We start from the raw sequence: 19,990 nt of genomic DNA on the forward strand, positions 1-19,990 counted from the left end.
CCGTGAGCCTGCAGATGCAAATCCAGCCTTCAGGGAGCTTGCATTCCGGTGGCAGTGGTGACCACATCATCGCTCGAATGATCATCGCTAGTGGCAAACCTCGGGGAGCACCAGCAAGTCTAGTGCTTGAGGGCGAGGAGAGGCTATGGCCCTTGCTTGTCAAAGAGCCGTTAATTCCGGGGTTCACTTTACACGATCACAGGGCCACAGTGCCAGCCAGGGACTGTGAGAGGTCCCAGGACTGGTGCGGAGCTTTCCAGAAGGCCCTCATGCCCTCTTGCCCTCTCCCCAAAGGGTCGTTCCAAGTCTGGTGCTGACTCCACGCGTCTAATTTCCCAACTCTGCTCCCCAGAAGTGGAGAGGCGGGGGAGACGCACGTCCCTAGCTGTCACTGAGTTGGAGAAAAGGAGCCTTAACTGATGGAGACATACCGTTCGAACGGCCCCTTTAGGGGCTCTAATTCATTTTCGAGACATTTAAGAATAACAAAATGTTTTAATGATTTCTTAGGGGAATTAGGAAGACATATTTTTGTTCTCATTAAATTTTATCCTCAGACACAAGAACCAAATGTCAGATGTGTTTTTGGTGCTCAGAGCTTCCCTGCTCGCTATCCCCCCCCCCCCCCACACACACACTGCTCCATCCCCCTCCAGAAAAATAACACTCCTAGAAAATTTGCCAGGATGCACACTCTCCTGTTTTTATATTTCTTGACAGGCAAATTATTTGTCGAAATACTTTCCACCCCCCTCCAAAGCCACACAAGTCCTGATTCAACATTTTTGTTTTGAATGACTGCTGCCAACACAAATCTTTGGCAGAGAATGCGATATGGCGTGATTGCTCAGCAAGTATTTTGATAAGTGTGCAGCCTGTATGTCTGTAATTACGAAAGAAAACCGTAAATCTTTTGGATATTGTTCACACAGATGTGGCGTGAAGTGAGAAAAAAAGCAGTAAAACGTGTTAAAAGCATAATTAATGTCATTGTTGTGGAGGATGATTTGATTTAAACCTTTCTGACTTCTGTATCGGTGGCGGCTGATTTCTTTATCACGCTCACAGTCACTAGGTACCGACCTGAGCTTCACAAAGCTAACTTGTTAACTGAGTGATTAGTTAAAAGGAAAAGGAAAAAAAAAAGGAAAGAAAGAAAAAAATGAAAAAAAAAGGAAACAAGGAGAGAGCAAGTAAGAGGGCAGGCAGAGGAACACTGCTGAAGAGATAAGAAGAGAGAGGTGAGTGCCCCAAAATGTTTTTTCTGCTTTACTTTGGTTTTTAAAAATCCAGTGCAGGAGATGGCAGCTCCTGACAGGCGTTTCTCTCCCTGCTGCTTCTTTCAGGAGGCAAGTCTGGTCAGCTTAGGTGCTCAAGCTGCAGGGTCACACACAGCTGGGTAGGACTCCCAGCTTGGTGGTTTTGAGCTGTGTGACCTTGGGCAAGGGCCCACACCCCTCTGAGCTCTGATTTCTATGTCTTTAGCAGAAAGATAATACTAGAACCTACTCACCATTTGACATAGGATTCACCATGCTAGGCATGAAAGCATTTGGCAGGGTTTAATAACCAGCCCATTGTAAAGCTGGCATCAGAATGTAAGTTACATGGATCACAGGTCTTTGCTGATAATCTCAAGGCTCTGTCATTTATCGAGGACATGAGGTGAGCAGTTTAGGCAACAGAGTTACTAAGTCTGGAATAGGAAAATATTTTATGGTGTTTAGGGTTTTAAAAAAATTTTCCCCAGTTATAAAAGCCACATATGCACAACTGTCAACTTCAGAAAATACGGAAAGGTAGAAAGAAGGCAAACTATCTACTGGAGAAGCAGTGGGAACACCTCTTCTTTCTGATCTTTTCCCTGCGTATTTTTTCAAAACGGTCGTTCATTCTGCTTGTACCATTTTGAATCGTCCTTCCTTTTACTAAACCAACATGAGCATCTGTATTTCCCTGTGTTATTAAAAGTCCTGGGTAACTTTGGTTCATCGTGTGTAATGGTCTCTTGTGTGACTGTGCTGTAACTTACTGGACCCCCTCTCCAACATTGGGCATTTAGGGTGCTCTGGAATGCACAGCTTACTGGTACTGTGCTGTAGTTCTGAGGACAAGGAAGAAAACTTGGGAAGGAAAATATATCATAGCCACGCATTGACCACAAACCCAGGATCAGTGATCAGAAAGAATAAGAATTTTTTTCTCCTTTTTGATTTATTTTGTGCTCATTCATTTATTAGTTACACTAAATATCTTTTCATATGTTATGAACCACTCATATTCTTTTGTGAATCACCCATTCATGTACATGCAACCCATTTTTCTATGAGATCATTTTCTTAATGATTTGTAGACACTCTTTGTATATTAGGGATAATAACCTTTGTCCTGATAAACATGTCTCCTATCTTTCCCCCCTAGTTTGCCTTTTGTTTGTAATCTCTTGTATATGATACATAGCAGGCATTCAAAAAATATTTGCAGAAAGCAGGGAATCTTACCAAACCTTTGCTTTATGGCTTCTGGATTTCATGTCATTCTTTTAAAACCCCTTCTTGATTAAAGGTTATAGGGGCTTTTTTAGTACTTTTGTGATCTTAATTTTTAAAAATATGAATCTGAACCATCTGAAATATAGGTTGATGGAAGTAGTGAAGGAGGTTAAGATTTTAGCTGTACATTTGTCCTAAATGACTTGTTCTACCGCCATCTAGTGGATAAGCCACTTTCACAAATATAGGAAACAAGGATTTTAGTGTAATGAGAAACTGTTGTTTCTGCTTGCTCTCACTTCCTTCCTTTTCTCCCTGAATATGCCTCTGCTCACTTGATCCGGTAGGGAACAAGGTCAGATTTTCCCTAAAATGGTAGTTAACTTTAGAAGGTATTACCCCACCATCTCCTGCCACACCTTGGCCCTTGCCACTTCCTCTGTCAGAAGTGCTCTCTCCCCACGGCCACCTGTCTGACTTTCACTACTCCTGGTAACTAAGGACTAGAAGAAGATTAAATGGAAGTATCTGGCATGATGCTGGTACCCAGTAGGTGCTCAATACGTGGCTGTTCCCTTTCAGAAGGAAAGACAGGCATTTCAGCTGTGGCTTTTCACCAGTTCACTCTCTGAGCACCTTCTAGTGCTGAGCCCTATGGGAATTCAAGCTTGAAGCTTCCTCTGCCCTCAGAGACTCGAAATCTGGCAGGGACAACATAACCCAAAGACAGATGGCCAGAACACCCAGCAGAAAAAGGGGTCCAAGGCAGGACAGCCAAAGAAGACACTCTTTGAACTTGGTTCTAAAGCGTAAGCTACCGTCATTGTGTGGCTGTTTCTCGGGTGCTTCCTGTGTGTCAGACAGTGAGCCCAGCCCCCAACAGAAACAAGTTCATGATCCCCAAAGCCCCCTTGGCAGTAGGGACCACCGTCCTGTCCCATTGTGTAGCTGAGAAAATGTAGGCTCAGAGACTTTACCCAAGGTCACACAGCAGAGAGTGGTAGAGCCTAAATCCTGACGCTTGGCTCCTAAGCCAGCTGAGGTTTAATTTAAAAATTGATGGGCTGCCTGGGTGGTTCAGTAGCTTGAGCATCTGACTCTTCATTTCGGCTCAGGTCATGATCCCAGGGTCATGGGAGCAAGCCCTGCATCAGGCTCAGCACTGAGCACGGAGCCTGCTTAAGATTCTCTGTCTCCTTCCTCTGCCCCTCTTCTCCGCTCGTGCTCTCTCTCTCTCTAAACTAAAAATAAAAATTAAAAGGATTTGGACAAAACCATTGGAGGTTTGACCTCCAAAGAGAGTGACAAACAGCCAAGTGTCTTTGTTGCCAGTAGATTGGGAGGTTCTAGACTAAGAGGGTGAACCCTTTGCTGAAATGCAATGTGTTACCCGAAAGAGGAACACGTTAACCCCCAGTGGCCAAGAACTCCTTGTTCTTCTGGCCCCGGGCTCCAAATCCTGGTACTTTCACTGAGGGGAAACGGAGTCACAGAGCTCCGAATTCAGGGAACAGAGTGATGTGAGGAGGAGCACCAGCAGGACTCCAGGCTGACGGACCCGCCTACAGAGCAGGACCAATCCCCCGTTCTGTGCCTCCCATTTCATACTGCACTCGATCCTCTGTTTCCTCATTTGTAAAATATGGATAATGATCTTATCTAATTATAGGCCAGTTGATGCATTTGGAGAGAATGGAGAGCCCTTAGCATGGCGCCTGGCACAGAGTAGTAGCCCCATGCAATTCATTGAGCACCTACTGTTTGCCAGGCACTCCACTCACGACCAGGAGCACAGTGTTAAGCAAAACACACTGTCCCTGGGAGGAGGTGGGCACAAAAAACAAACAAACAAACAAACAAACAAACAAAAATACACACTATCCCTGCCTGTCTAGAATTTGTGAAACTCAGGATATGGGAACTTTGTTTTTATTCTAATGGGAATGGCTTTGAGTCCTAGCTCTGCTGCTCCTGGCTGGGTGACCTTGCTTGAGTAACTGGTTCTACCTCTCAGCCTGTCTCCTGTTCTGGAGAAGCACACTTACCTCCTGGTACCTCTGAAAGGATTAAGCATGGTGAAGAGTGCAAAAGTCCTGTGAGTGTCTGGCACCTAGTAAGTGCTCAGTAAACAGTAACTGCAGTTATGTTGGTAGTGTTGTGATTACCACCACCACCCCGTGCCAAGAAGGAAGACCTTCTCCAGCCCCTCTGTCCATGCTTAAGCCAGAAGACCCCCAAAGCAGCCGGTGGAGGGAAGAGGGGGTGGGCGGACACATGGCTCACGGCTTCGTGTAAGGGTCCTACGCCCCATCTGCTATGGAAGAGTTAAGATTAAAGGATCAAAGTTAGTCTCGCTGCTGCCGCCAATAGCCTGAGCCTCCCACCCATGCAGGCGCCCAGAGCCTGGGCCCAGATGGGAGAAGGCTTCTGTCTCAAAGATATTTTGGAGGGGCACACGCATACTTCTGCATATATGTGTTTCTAAACAGCCTCTCGGACAGCCTTCGCGGCTCCAGCTTTCCTAAAAAAAGCTCCGAATGCCACTTTCCTTCAGATGGACACAGTGGGAGGAATGAGACAGCTTTTCCTATCTCCCCGGCTCTCCCCCCGCCAACCCCATAGACACTTTCCGAAAAAACACCAACAGCATCAGCTAGTGGTAGAAGATGGAATAGATGATGTTTTAACCATCTCCTTCGACAACGCCTTTGGAAAGCCTGGTGTGGTATTAAAATATTACAGATCCGTTGACAGTATTCTCTAAGGGGTTAGATCCAATGTAACCAAAATGAATTAGTCATTCTATTAAGCAGTTTATGCATAAAGAGCAGGTTGATGGCTGTAAGACAAAGGCACCCCACTTCCTGACGACGTTCCCCCTCCCTGCACGCCCGGCAGGACCTGCCCCCTCGGATGGTTCACATTTGATCTTCTGTGTCTGCCAGCGTGCTCAATTAATCCAAAAGATTTGTTGTAGTCAAACATTTCTGATTTCGGGTCCCCTGTTTTGGGCTTTTTCATTCAGGTTGGATCTAAGGCCGTTTGATTCCCAATGCCGCTGCCCTCATCTATATATCGACTGTCTGTATGTCGCAGGAGTGAAGTGGGGAGTCCCGGCCCGGCTCTGGGCAGCTGCGTGTCTTGGCTGAAAGGTCTCGGGTGGAAGTGCTGAGCCCGGCAGAAACCGGGGCTCCCTGGCTCCAAACGAGGAGTTGTGGGGATGTTTTGTCACTTTCCCGGACACCAGGGTATGAGGCTTGCCAGATGCCAGAGAGGGGGACACAGGTCGCTTTGGAGATTGGGGGCTGGGTGGGACCCAGTGCTTCCCCAGGTGAGGTCGCTTGACATAGGGAGCAGCTTCAGTGTACCTGGCACAGCACTGAAACTTTGAACACATAGCGTGCCAGCTGTCACCTTCCTACTTCCTTCTAGATGAAGTTTTAGTCAGGTGCCAGAGCATCTTAAACACCTATGGAATGCCTGTGAATCTCCCCTTTTAACCAAGGGAGATCCAGCCTCGGGCTCACGGCCTTGGGTAGAAATGGCATCTAACTAGAATTTAACAACATCAGTTTTCTTGTTTGTTTTCTATGTGTTTATTTTTTTAAGTTTTTATCTGTTTATTTATTTATTTTTAGTAATCTCTATACCCAGCGTGGGTATAGAGAACTCATGACCCCGAGATCAAGAGTTGCATGCTTTTCTGACTGAGCCAGCCAGGCGCCCCCTCTTTATGTTTATTTTTTATGATTTAAAGCACCTCCTGGTTATGATGCAGGGTCCCAATTATGTTTACAATAATGTAACAGGGTATTCCTTTAAAGTATTTTTTTTTTCAACGTTTATTTATTTTTGCGACAGAGAGAGACAGAGCATGAACGGGGGGAGGGGCGGAGAGAGAGGGAGACACAGAATCGGAAACAGGCTCCAGGCTCTGAGCCATCAGCCCAGAGCCCGACGCGGGGCTCGAACTCACGGACCGCGAGATCGTGACCTGGCTGAAGTCGGACGCTTAACCGACTGCGCCACCCAGGCGCCCCTAAAGTATTTTTAAGTTAAAAAACACTGAGTTACAGGAGCGCCTGGATGGTTTAGTCAGTCGGTTAGGTGTCCGACTCTTGATTTTGGCTCAGGTCATGATCCCAGGGTCGTGGGATCAAGCCCCGTGTGAGGCTCCATGCTGAACATGAAGCTTGCTTGAGATTCTGTCTCTCTGGACGCCTGGGTGGCTCAATTAAGCACCTAGGTTTTTCTCAGGTCATGATCTCACGGATCGTGGGTTCAAGCCCTGCATCAGGCTCTCTGCTTCGGATCCTCTGTCTCCCTCTATCTCTGCCCACCCCCCCCCCTCAAAAATAAATAAACATTTTTTAAAAAGATTCTTGGGGCACTTCAGTGGCTCAGTTGGTTAAGTGTCTGACTTTGGCTCAGGTCATGATCTCACAGTTCATTGAGTTCAAGCCCCGCATGAGGCTCTGTGCTGACAGCTCGGAGCCTGGAACTTGCTTCTGATTCTGTGTCTCCCTCTCTCTCTGCTTCTCCTCTGCTCACACTCTGTCTCTGTCTCTCTCTCTCTCTCAAAAACAAACATTAAAAAAAAGATTCTCTCTCTGCCCCTCTCCCCCACTCATTCTCTCTCTTAAAAATTTTTGTTTAATTAAAAAAAAATTAAAAATTCTGAGTCGCATAAGGACAAATGTTAGGTTGGTAATCTTTTAGGGGCAGGTGGATGCAGCAGTTGTGAAGTGAGTATGCCAGTGCCTGGCATTTGGATTGCAGTAGGTTCAAATTCAGCTCCGCCTTTTTCTAGCTTGGTGACCTTACTAGGCCTCAGTTTTTTCATCTGGAATATGGGGATATAAGCATCCCTCAGGTGATTGTTTTGATGATTAAATGAGATGTAAATATATGCAAAGCGCCTGGCATACGTGAGTGGAGGGGTGAGGAAATATCAGTTCCCTGGAGCTTCTGACTAAAGATACTGGCAGGGCGTCTTGTCTACCCCATGTCCTAGCTTCCCAGATATGGGGGCCCCACCCATTCCAGGATTGATGGTAGCTGGAATTTGGGGAACAAAGACCAGAAACTAGTGTTTGGATAGCCAGAGCCTGCTCTGAACCCACCTACCACCCTCGGCAGCAACACGCGGACCAGCCTACAGGGAAGGGGGGTGAAGCTGGCACCAAAAGTCCCCAGACATTGCCAGCCTCTCTCAGCCCCACATTCTCATCTTTAAATTGGGTCAGTTGTTGTGAAGGTCGAGCTAAGTTGTGTTTCTAGGAAAGTAACTGGGGCAGGGGGCAGCTGGTCATAAGGGTCTACTACCCTTTCTCAGACTAATGGGGCCTGTATCTCCCGGTGCTTCCTCATTTCCTTCGAGGTTCTGTTCAAATGTCCACTCCTTCAAGAAGCCTTCCCTGACCAGCCTGCCTCAATTAGCACCATTCCCCCACCACACATGTCAGGCCACTCTCTGCCCTGACCCTGCCTTATTTTTCTTCTCTACCCACTTACTGCCATTGGTTTATTTGTCCTTTGTCCATCTCTCCTCTCTAGAACGTCAACCCCAGGAAGGCAGAAATTCCCTCTTATTCACTGCTCTATCTCCAGGGCTCGGAAACTTCCCTGGCAGACAGCATATGCTCAGAAAACAATTGGCAAGTGAAGTAATAGTGTCTGACACATAGTAGGTGCTCAGTAAAAATGTACTGGTGAGGGGCGCCTGGGTGGCTCAGTCGGTTAAGCATCCAGCTCCTGACTTCAGTTCCGGTCATGACCTCACGTTTCTGCTCTGGCAGTGTGGAGCCTGCTTGGGATTCTCTCTCTCTCTCTCTCTCTCTCTCTCTCTCTCTCTGCCCCTCCCCCGCTCACGTGCTCTGTGTCTCTCAAATAATCTTTCCAAAAAATGTAGTTATGAATATATGGCTGCATTAGAAACTATTCGTTTCCTGTTGTTGCTATAATAAATAACCACAAACTTAGAAGCTGAAAACAACCTGCATTTACTGAGCACCTACTATGTGAAAAGCCATAGCAGGGCCCCAAGGGGAAAGAGAAGACTGAGGAATGAAAGCAAGATGCCCCCAGCTCCCCGCGACTGTCAGGTTCTCTGAGGAACCTCTTCCAAACATTTTAAAGATCTGTTGTCACTTCTCTCTCTTTCAATTTGTGTTTGTAAGAGCAGCCAGTGACATTTAGCTGATGGATCGAACCATGCTGTTGGATAAAGTAAGCGGGAAACCCTTGGATTTGCCAGCCACCACAGCCAAGCCTTTTACCTACGTGTAATTTGGCAATCTTCCAGTCGTCTGGATGCTAGTAATTTGTTTCCTCCCTAACCCAACCCCCAGCAGTACAGCTCAGGGCTCTGTGATTTCTCCCAGATCGGGGAGGTGGGAAGAAATGGGTTTCCCACACACCGTAAAATCTAAGAATTCCCACTATGCACCAGCAGGGAGGAAATAAAGGGTAGAAGATGCCCAGGGAAGTATGACACCATCATTGCTGTGTGCTTTTCAGACACAGATCCTCCTGAAGCCATAGCCCAGTGCCTCCACAGTTGGGGCGGATAAACCCGCAGGAGAGTGAGAGCCCAGGAGCTGCTGCTTCCTCTTACACAACGGGCTTGTTCCCTGGGTGCCAGGTGAAATGGGTACAGCAGGAGGGAAGTACTACGTTTACACTTGAGTGAGGACTTCCTTCCTTTGGGACTTGGAGTCTGGGCAGCCCCTCAGTCCTGACTCTCTCACAGTTGGTATCCAGTCAGTTACCATGTAGTATGGGTTGAATTGTGTGCCCCAAAAAGACATGTGGAGGTCTTAACCTCTGGTACCCATGAATGTGACCTTATTTAGAAACAGGGACTTTGCAGATATAATCAAGTTAAGAAGGGGTCGTTAGGTGGACCCTAACCCAGTATGCTGGTGTCCTTAGAAGAGGAGAGAAAGAGACACAGAGGAGAAGGCCACATGATGACAGAGCCAAAGCCAAGGAACTACAAGCCAAGGATTACCAGCAACACCAGAAGCTGGGAGAAAGGCATGGAACAGATGGAGAGAGCACAGTTCTGTCAACAGACTTGGGATTTCTGTCCTCCAGAGCATGATGTATTAGTTTTCTGGGGCTGCCATACCAAATCACCACAGACTATGTAGTAAAGCCACGGAAATGTACACTCTCAGTTCTGGAGGCCAGAAGTCCAAAATTGTTGGCAGGGTCAGTTCCTTCTGGAGACTCTGAGGGAGAATCTGTTCCACTTGTCTCTCCTACTTCTGGTGGTAGCAGGCCATCCTGGGCTGGTAGACGCATCACTTCAATCCCTGCCTCCGTCTTCTCTGTGTGTCTCTCTCTGTGTCGCCTTTTCTTTGGAGGACACCAGTTATTGGATTAGACAACCCTAACCCAGTGGACCTCATCTTAACTTGAGTTCTTCTGCAAAGACCCTATTCTAAATAAGGTCAAGTTCAAGGGGCACCTGGCTGGCTCAGTCAGTAGAGCACACGACTCTTGATCTCGGGGTTGAAAGTTTGATCCCCATTTTGGGTGTAGAGATTACTTAAAACATAAAGTCTTTAAATAAGGTCAAGTTCCAAAGTTCTGGATGGACATGAATTTGGGGGGGACACTATTCAACCTAGTACCCTGATAGGAAGAACTATCAGTTCCTCCCGTCTGCCTCTGGAATCTGAACACTCTCCCCACTTCCGCCACCTCCCTGATCTCAGCTGCTTGGACCTTCACAGTTGCCTCCCCTCTGGCTCCCTCTACAGCTGATTTTTCACACAGCAGCTTGGATGAGCCTTTGAAAAAGGCAAATGGAACCTGTCACTTTCCACTGTCCTTAGGATAAATCCCCATCCATATCCTTGTGACTGGGATATCAGTTATACACAGACAAGGCATCACCGTGCCCCCCACAGATGCTCAACAAGCTCGTGCCGAGTGAAGCCTGTACATGGACTTGTATGTACCCCACCCCCACCCCGTGAGCTCTGCCCACTCCAGACTCATCACTGGACAATGCCAGCACCATACTGTGGGCTTCAGTTCGCATCCACAGGCTCTGCAGATTCTAGCAGCAGCTCCACAGGGGAGGCACTGTGGCTGTCCCCATTTGACAGATGGGAAAACCAAGGGTCCAAGAGGAGAAAGAGTAGTCACATATTGGTTTGGGTCCCATGGAAGCAGACCGATGCTAAGATGGCATTAGATATGCAAGAGGTGATGGGGGAGATGCCTATGTAGGATGAAGAAGAGGAGGAGGAGGAGGCAGGGAGAGCCTTTAGATGGCAGTGCTGATCCGAACCTGGAGGGGAGGGGAGGAAGGAGGCTTGGTGGGAGGAACCTCAAAGAAAGTCCCAGCTAGGCTGACAGGCAGCCCCAAAGCAAGATGTACTAGTCTGCTCAGGCTGCTGTAATGATACCACAGACCAAGTGGCCTAGACAAAAGAAATGTATTTCTCACAGTTCTGGTGGCCGGAAGTCCAAGATCAAGGTGCCAACAGAGCTGGCTTCTGGTGAGAGCTCTCCTCCTGGTTGCAGATGGCTGCCTTCGCTGTCTTCACATGGCTTTTGGTCTGTGCACATGCAGAGAGAAAGAGAGCTCTGGTGTCTTCCTCTCCACATAAGGACACCGCCCTGTGGGATTAGAGCTCCAACTTTATGTCCTCACTCAACCCTCATTACCTCCTTAAAGGCCCTGTCTCCAGGTACAGCCACATCAGGGGTTAGGGCTTCAACACATGGATTTGGGGAGACACCGTTCAGTCCACGATACAAGAGTTGCCTGTTCCAGCATCAGCAGGAGTGGCCTAGCTCTGCAACCCCTGTCGGGCCCAGTTGAGGGGAGCAGCCCCAGGCAAGCATGGCCCCTGAGCTGATGCCACAGCAGATGGCAAGTGCAGCACGTGGTATGTCACCAGCTTCTCGCAGGAGGTTTCCACGGCTGCCACAAGTCATAACTATAAGCATAAAGGCAGCACTCACTCAGCCTGCTGGGGGCCAGGCATTGTCATGGGGCTCGGCGTGCTCCCGGAATCCCTGCACAGCCTCTGCTGTAGATCCTGTTATCCCCATTTTACTGACGGGGAAACTGAGACACACAGTGCCTAAGTGGCTTTCTCTGTAGATGTCACAACAGGCTGATCCTCAGCCTCCCAGCCTGGCCCCCTCTCCCTTTGTCTGAGGCTGCTTTGGGAATTCACAACATTCATACCTCTTATGTCAAGTTAACCTGTGAAGATGTTTGAAATTATCTTTCTGCCTGTAGATCCTAGCTCTAAGGCATAAGCCCAGGGCCAAAAGCACTCACCTCGGCAGGACTCCATCCCTGTCTGATTGATATACGGTGTTGAAACACATGTAATAGGAATTTGAGCGGCGAAGAACCCAGAGACCTCTGGTGCTTTAGTTAAGGTCACACAGCAAGCCAACAGCAAAGCCAAGAACAGAGCCCTCAGGGGCGCCTGGATGGCTCAGTCAGCTGAGTGTCCAACTCTTGATTTCAGCTCAGGTCACGATCCCAGGATCGTGGGATCCAGCCCTGCATCGGGCTGTGCAATGAGCATGGAGCCTACTTAAGGTTCTTTCTGTCTCTCTCTCTCTCTCTCCCTCTGCCCCTCTCCCCCATTCGTATGCACACTCTTTCTCTCTAGAAAGAAAGGAAGAGAGAAAGAAAAGAAAAAGATGAATAGAGCCCTCAGCCTCATGCTCCTGGCTAGAAGTAGAAACTTCCCATGCCCTGCCTCAAGGCAGTTTGGCCTACTTACTACAAAGAATGGCCTGGTACCCTGAGCTCAAATCCCACCTCTGCCACTTCTGAGCTAGGTGACCTTTGGCACATGGCATCTCTTCTCTGGGCCTTTATTTTCTTGTCTGAAAAATGGGGAGTAGCAGCATCTACCTTACTGGGCCTCACCTTGGGGAAATGACTTCACCCTGCCCCCTGTGCCTCAGCTTCCCTGTCTAAAATGGGAACATAGTGCTGTGGTGAAGTTTGAAGGAATTCTAATGCATGCAGAGTGCTTTGGTTGTTAGATTCGGTCACAGCCTAATACCCCCTGCCACTTTCTCCCCTCAAACCGGGAACCAGAAAGGAAGTGTGGGAAGAGGAGGCCCAAGGGCCTGTCCCAGTCCTGCCACCAACTCGCTGGCCAACTTCAGGGAAGTCACAGGACCCCCACTTTAGCCCCTCTGTGCCCTGGGGTGGGGAGCGTTGGACCCTTTCAGTCCCTCCCCAGTATGACTTTCCATGATGGAATTTTTGGGTCCCAGAGGACAGTTTAAAGGAGGATTATTGGATTCTGCATCTCCCAGGGGCTGATAAAAACATATGAGGCCCTGCCAGTCCCGAGACTCCACAGAGCATTTACCATGCAGACAGCTGACCTCCAGGTCACAAGACCAGGCGTGCTGCCTCCTCTCAGCTAATAGCAGCAGCCTTGTCACATTTACCAAGCCCAGCTATGCACCTAGCACTGAAAATCTATCTACGTTCTCTCTTCCAAACATCACAACCACACCCTACACACGTGGCCCCATTTTACAGATGAGAAAATAGAAAATGGAGGCTCTGAGAGGTTGACTAACTGTCCAAAGTTACTGGCCAATTTGGAGCCAGAATCTTCCCAAAAGTAATTCCAAGGAATTAGGAACTGTTGTATTTTTCCACTTTATTAGTGGGGAAACAGGGCTCAAGGCTCCTTGGGATTTGGACCCAGAGCTGGGCTTCAGATTCTGTGAGCTTAACCACTATGTTCTACCTTGTACCAGCAAACAAAGGCAAAAAGCCAGAGCCTTAAAATCTGCTGAACATGTGTCGAATGGGGATCCGGCCAACCCTGGTCCTCTAGCCTCTCCTCCAGGGGCCCACCTGAGGTCAGCTTCCCCTGGATGGAGTGCGCAAAGCAGCAAGGAGTGACCCACAGGGCCCCCGAGCAGAATGAAGTGTCAATACCTGATCCCTGGAAATGGGGCGGATGATACCCTTTATCACCCAAGTGTAATTGTTTGGCTTGGGCAGGCTCGTGGCCAGCAGGCCCCCAAGCCACGAGCTGGATCTTTTCCATCTTCTTGGAACCAGAGTGAGCCCTCCATGGCCCGCTCGGAGCTGCACCCTCCCGTGTTTATCTAACTTCCCTGACCTCGGCAAGTGCTTGTCGCCTTTCTCTTCCTTTCTGAAAAACCAGGACACAATAGGAAGCATTTTCTTGAACTTATTAAAAAATCCAGACTTGTAAATTAATTTGTCCGTGTTGTACAAAGGCAGTGCAGATGGACTCATTAGCATGCACACAACAAATAATTATAGATGAATTTTTAGCTGGCCTGCCTAATGCGCTTGCTGGGTTAATTATGTCAATGTATAATTACATCAGCCCGGGGAGACATAATGGCATACCCCGCTGAGCAGGCCCTGCCTAATGACGGGGCGTGGGGGGAGTGCTGACAGAGGAAAGACGGCAGCGTTCCCGCGCACCTGCTTACCTCGGCACAAACGCCCATTGTCAGGCCTCCCGCCACCTAAGCAAACAGGGGTGGGAGGGGGTGAGGGAGAGGGATAAAACGCAGAGGCGACCTTGTTCCAGCCGGACCTGAAGGCTCCTATGTATAGGCACTGCCCCGTTTCTTCCATCAGCAGATGTTTACTGGGTCAGGTTGCGTGGCAGACTTCGTTCACCCACGAGGGGTCCAGAGGGGAGCAAAATCAGATGCAGTCCCAGTCCTCCCTTGTGGAGTTTGCAGTCCAGTGGGTGATAATTAGGTGGACTTGCTGATCAATGAGAAGTGTAACTAAAATGAGAGCTGTGAAGGAAAGGCGCAGGCAGCTGAGAGAGCTCATATTGGAGGAATGACTGGTCAAGGCAGGCTTCCTGGAAGAAGTGGCATTTGAGTTGCAATATGAAAGGTGATTAAGCATTAACTAGCTGAAAGAGGTTAAAAGGGAGGACAGGGTGTTCCTGGCAGAGGCTCTTTCTTGTACAAAGACTCCACAGTAGGGAGGTACATTTGAGGGACTAAGAGAAAGCCAGTGTGACTGGAGCTCAGAAAGACAGGAATAGCCAGGGCTTCTATTTGTTCCAAGATGACCAAATGCCAGTCGCTGTGTTGAGCATTTTATGTGCATGGATCCTCATCCCAGCCTTATGAGGTCAGAACTTTTTTTTTTAATTTTTTTTAACGTTTATTTATTTTTGAGACAGACAGAGACAGAGCATGAACGGGGGAGGGGCAGAGAGAGAGGGAAACACAGAACCAGAAGCAGGCTCCAGGCTCTGAGCCGTCAGCCCAGAGCCCGACTCGGGGCTCGAACTCACGGACCGTAAGATCGTGACCTAAGTTGAAGTCGGACGCTTAACCGACTAAGCCACCCAGGGCACCCCATGAGGTCGGAACTTTTATGGTGAGGCACAGAGAGGTAGGGTTGCTTGCCGGAGTCACCCAGCAATCCTAAAAAGCAAGTACGGATTAGACCAGGACCCAGGATCCATGCTCTTAATCCCGCCGCACCCCAGCAGAGAACAGTGGCTGAGCGGGTGGTGGCAGGAGACTCCAGGAGAGTGAACAGCAAGAGAGAGGGCATTTGAAAGGACTGTGGACCAGACCCAGGCCCCTTTGTCTGGGGCAAAGAGGCTCTGGCTTTCCTGGGCCCCCATGAGTACCCACCTGGGCTGCTGGGTTGGAAATGTCCACATCTCTGGGACAGGAAGCCTTTGCGGCATCTGAGAAAGAGACCCAGACTTGAAACTCACCTCTGCCCTTCAAGTCACCTGGCTTCTCTGAGCTGGTTTCCTCATCTGTGAAAATGAGTTGGATCCAAGCCAGCCTCCGGGGGATGCTGGGAGCATCACGGGAACCCATGCCCGTGAACAGCTTTGTAGCCTAGAAGATGCCACACCAACCTCTGGCATTACCCAGGTGTTTGTAGTACCTGCCGAGGGTGGGGAGTGGGGAAAGTCACGTGGAAGAAGTGCTGGCGTCTAGATCTGAAGGAAGAGGAAGTGCTTCCTAGATGACAGGGTGGAGAGGGAAACAATTCCAGGCAGAAGGACCTACACATTCCTCATCTTTTAGCTATTGAGAAATTGGGGGGTATCTTACATCCAGGGATGTATTTCACCCCCAGAAAAGCCATTGTTTAGTCAACCTCACATGCAACAAGTGGTGGTGTGTTGGTCCAGGGGCACTGAGAGGTACCCCCAAGGATTAGATAGGTAGGTAGGTGGATGGTATTGAGGAAACACAGGGGAAGAAAAATGGGGAGGGAGGTGGGAGAAGTGTCAGAGGAAGGAGAGGCAGGGAACTGGGTGGCAGCATCCACACAGGACAGCCTGAGCAGTCTGTGCAGTGCTGAGCAGGCCCTGGGGGAGTCCTTGGTGCTCAGAGCAGTCCCGTGGCCCTCAGGAGTCGGCCCCATCCTGGCTGCCTGCAGGCCTTGTCTTAGAAGACTGGCCTCACGATGGATTTCAGAGTGAGGTCCTCGTTTAATGACCTCCTGTGGTTGGAGGTATGCAAGACAGTCGCATGGCCGCCACAGATGGCACCATGGAATCCAGAAAATGCACTTGCTGTGACAGTTATCATCGTTAGTAGTATTCCAGGTGGGCAGGACACGCATGCCCCTGGGGATGGCACACGCTCCACTGAAAGGGTACCTGAAGTAGACGGCTCCCTCATAAAGCAGAAATTCTACATTGGTCTCCTAAGCCATCAGAGCAACTCCAGAAGGCTCTTGTGCATGGTCCCCTCCACGCCAGCATCCTGAGAGGGACCTCCCAGGCCCTGCGGGCTTAGCCTGGGCAGCCCTCAGCCCTCAGGGCCCCCACCACTCCCGTGCTCCTCTCTCTGTGTGTGCAGACCCTGTGCCTGTGTTTGAGGCAGCGCGCGGCCTAGACGACAGACTGCAGCCCCCCAGCTTCGACCCCAGCGGGCAGCCGCGGCGAGACCTCCACACTTCGTGGAAGAGGCACCCCGAGCTCCTTGGCCCTAAAGGTACTGATAAGGCCTTCACGGGATGTCCGTAATGAAAAAACAGGCTGTGGATCTTCAACAGCCAATCTTGGCCGCCTTTGGAGGTGTCGGGGGGCAAGGAACTCAACTTTATCGCTTTAGATGTAGGATGGGTTATGGGTACGTCGCTGCAGAAACAAACCAACCCGAAATCCCAGAAGCTTAATATATTTGAAGGGTGGGAAGTTGGAGAGGATGCTCCATGGAGTCACTCGGGCAACCCAGCTGTGGTGGTCCCACCATCTTCAACACATGACATCCAGAGTCACAGTGACTGTTGACAACTTGCCAACAGGCAAAGAAAAAATGTGGAGGGTCAGACTGAGGTTTATGGGTCCAGGCTCAGAAGCGGCCCGCATCACTTCCACAGCCACTTGTCATTGGCCAAAACTCATTCATATGGCCACACCCAGTTGCAAAGGAGCCTGGAAAATCTACTCTGTGCCCAGGAGTAGAGGGAAACAGGATATGAATACAGCACTGTCTCAGCACCAGATAAGACAAGTCAGAAGACTAGAAAAGCTAAAAATATAGTTTAGGTATACATATATTGTGATAAAAATGTTTAAAATCAAGAAAATGATGAACAAAATTCATCATGGTGGTTACCTCTGGCAGGCGAGGTAGAAGGTCTCCATGGGGAGAAGCAAATGTGCACTTGAAAGCTCTTGGTAGCCATCTAAAGGTGTTCATTGAGCTTCAAGCCCAGCACTGTCATAGGCACTGGGGACATAGCCAGGAGCAAAACAGACAAAAATCCTTGCCCTCGTGGCACTGACCTTATAGAGGAGAGACTGATAAATGTTAAATATATAGTATTTCACATGGTGAGAAAGATTAGGAGGAAAATTAAGCAGAGAAGAGTCAGGTTTAGGGATACTTGTCTAAGGAATAAATGAGGAGGATTCACCTCAAAGTTCAGCAAGATTACCTTCTCTCTTTTTTTTTTTTTTTATTTTTTGTAAAGGGCCAGAGAGTAAATATTTCAGGCTTTGTAGGCTTTCTGTTACAGCTACTAAACTCTGTTTAGAAAAAAAAAAAAAAAAAAAAAAAGCCATAAAACATATGTAAATGAGTGGGTGTGGCTATATTCCAGTAAAACTTCATAAACAGAACAGGCGGTGGGCCAGATTTGGTCCAAGGGCTGTCTTTGCAGAACCCTGGTCTACCTCCTAGAGTTGTGGAGAAGATAATGGCCTGAGGCATGCCAAATCAAAGTTTGACTGCTGTGGCACACTCCCAGTTTCACAGCCCCCTTCCATCCCCCCAGTGCCTAGTGGACACCTGCTGTATGCCTAGTCCTGGGCAGAGTCTTCTGGGGAAGATTTATGGTGACTAAAATACAGCACTTTTGCCAACTCTCTTCCCGTACCCAGGATGCCCTTCCAGCCTCCCTGACAAGCCAGCTTGTCCCTCTAGGTGCCTCTAGGGTTTGAACTTCCTTCTATCGAATAATAGTAGTTGTGGGAACTGCCTCTTCAGAGCATTTGCTCTGTGCCGGGTGCCTTTCACACAGTGTCCCACTGTCATCTTACATCAACCTTCTGTGGTACCACTGGCCCCATTTTACGAAGGGGTAACTGAATCTCAGAAGCAACAGGTGGCCAAGCAGGGATTCAAACCAAGGACTCTTGCCCTTGACCCTAGGCTGTGTCTCTCCTTGAGAGCACTTGTTACTCTGCATCGTAAGGGTCAGACCTTGTTTGTTTGTTCACTTCTGTGGCCTCAGCCCCTGGAATATTCCCAGTGTATGTGTGCGTGTGTAAGAACGAGCCAGGCCCTGACCGCTCTGTCAGGCCCTCACTCTGCACACTGCCCAGCCCTGCACTCACCCTGCTGTGCCAGGCTCACAGTAGGAGTTTAACAACCAGGACTGAACTTAACTGACTCAGGCCCAAGGGCAGGAGCCCAGATTTTGGAATTCTTGAGACATCCACGCTTGATGGCCGGCCCTTGAGCAGCCTTTCTCCCCGTGAAAAATTCAGTACCAAAGGCACACACTGATCCCCTACAGGAGCCACCAGGGGCTTGCAAAGGTAGAACTGATGTGGGCCCTGCCCAGGGGCACCTGCAGGTGAGGTCAGCTATGACTGAGCATCTGAGTATGTGCCACCACCTATGGAGAGGGGAAGTTAAACCTAGAGTTACCCCATGGCCCGGCCATTTCACTCCTAGGTAATATATACCCCAAAAAACTGAAAACAGGTGCTCAAACAGAAACGCGTGTGCACATATTCACAGCAGGGCTATTCACAACAACCAAAGGTGAAAACAACCCAAATGTCTATCAGCAGATGAATGGGAAAACATTTATGACATATCCGTAAAATGGAATATTATTTAACCATAAAAACAAACCTAGATGAACCTCAAAACAGTTTGGTAAGTGAAAGAAGCCAGACACAACAGGACATACATTATGTGTGATTCCAGTGATATGAAATATCCAGGATATGCAAATCCCCACGGACAGAAAGCAGATTAGTGGTTGCCAAGGGCTGGGGGAGGGGGAAAAGGCGTGACTGCTTAATGGGGACAGGTTTCCTTTTGGGGTGATGACAGTGTTCTGGAATTAGTGCTAAGGGTTGCACAATACTGTGAATGTACTAAATGTCACTGAATTGTATACTTCAAAATGGTTAAAACGGTGAATTTCATGTTATGTATACTTGCCCATGACTCTTAAAAAAGTAAGAAGGCCAAGGAGGCTAGAACAGGTCCAAGAGGGCAAAGGAAGCACCTGGGCCTGCTGTCTGAGGCTGGCACTATGGGGACTTGACTTTTGTGCACACACACCCCCCACGGCTACAACCCAGCCGACCATGTGATGGCAGGTCTCCGCAGCCGCACTCTCTCTAACACTCGAGTTTGAGAAATCAGCTCTTATCCCAGCACTGCCGATCTGTCCAGTTTGCAGAAGGCGGCTCTGGCTGCCATGTCGCTTCCAGCGATGGGCGGTTTTCCCTCTTTTCCTCCCTCCAGAGCAGAGAGAGGGGACGTCTCCGGCCGGACCCACGCTGACCGAGGGGAGCCGCCTCCCAGGCATTCCCGGCAAAGCCCTCCTGACAGAAACTTTGCTGCAGAGAAATGAGGCAGAGAAACAAAAGTGAGTGGGGAGGAACAGGCGGGGCCCTGCTGCCCCACCTGGCTGGGAGGTGGGACCATCAGGGAATCTGGATTCAGGTTGGAGATAGAGATCCAGGCCTGGTTCAGTGGCCAGCTGTCTGGGCAGGTCACATCACCTGTCTGAGCTTCAGTTTTCCCAGCTGGGAAATGGGACCAATGGCGGTATATTAGGCAGGGTTCCCCAGAGAAATAAAACCGGAAGGATTTTTTATTTTAATTAATTAAGATGTGTATTTCAAGGACTTAGTTCACACAGTTGGGGCTGGCAAGTCTGAATTGGTAGAGCTAACCAGCAGGCTGGAAACTGTCAGGCGGGAGTCAGTGCTGCAGTCTGGCGGCAGAATTCTTCCTCAGTTTTATTTTTA

General features: G+C 49.1%; 1 protein-coding gene across 1 annotated transcript in view; it reads left to right on the plus strand.

Annotated features, from left to right (window-relative positions):
- CUX2 (cut like homeobox 2) overlaps positions 1–19,990 on the plus strand; it is a 263,190-nt gene that overhangs the window by 206,633 nt on the left and 36,567 nt on the right. Inside the window, 2 exon segments of the mRNA XM_047088255.1 lie at positions 16,347–16,481; positions 19,482–19,605. Of these exon segments, the coding sequence (XP_046944211.1) occupies positions 16,347–16,481; positions 19,482–19,605 (259 nt within the window).

The sequence above is a fragment of the Lynx rufus genome, unplaced genomic scaffold (genome assembly GCF_022079265.1).
Source record: "Lynx rufus isolate CCGP_SWC_20201006 ecotype Redwood Valley unplaced genomic scaffold, mLynRuf1.p SCAF_24, whole genome shotgun sequence".
In the NCBI taxonomy this organism is placed as follows: domain Eukaryota; kingdom Metazoa; phylum Chordata; class Mammalia; order Carnivora; family Felidae; genus Lynx; species Lynx rufus.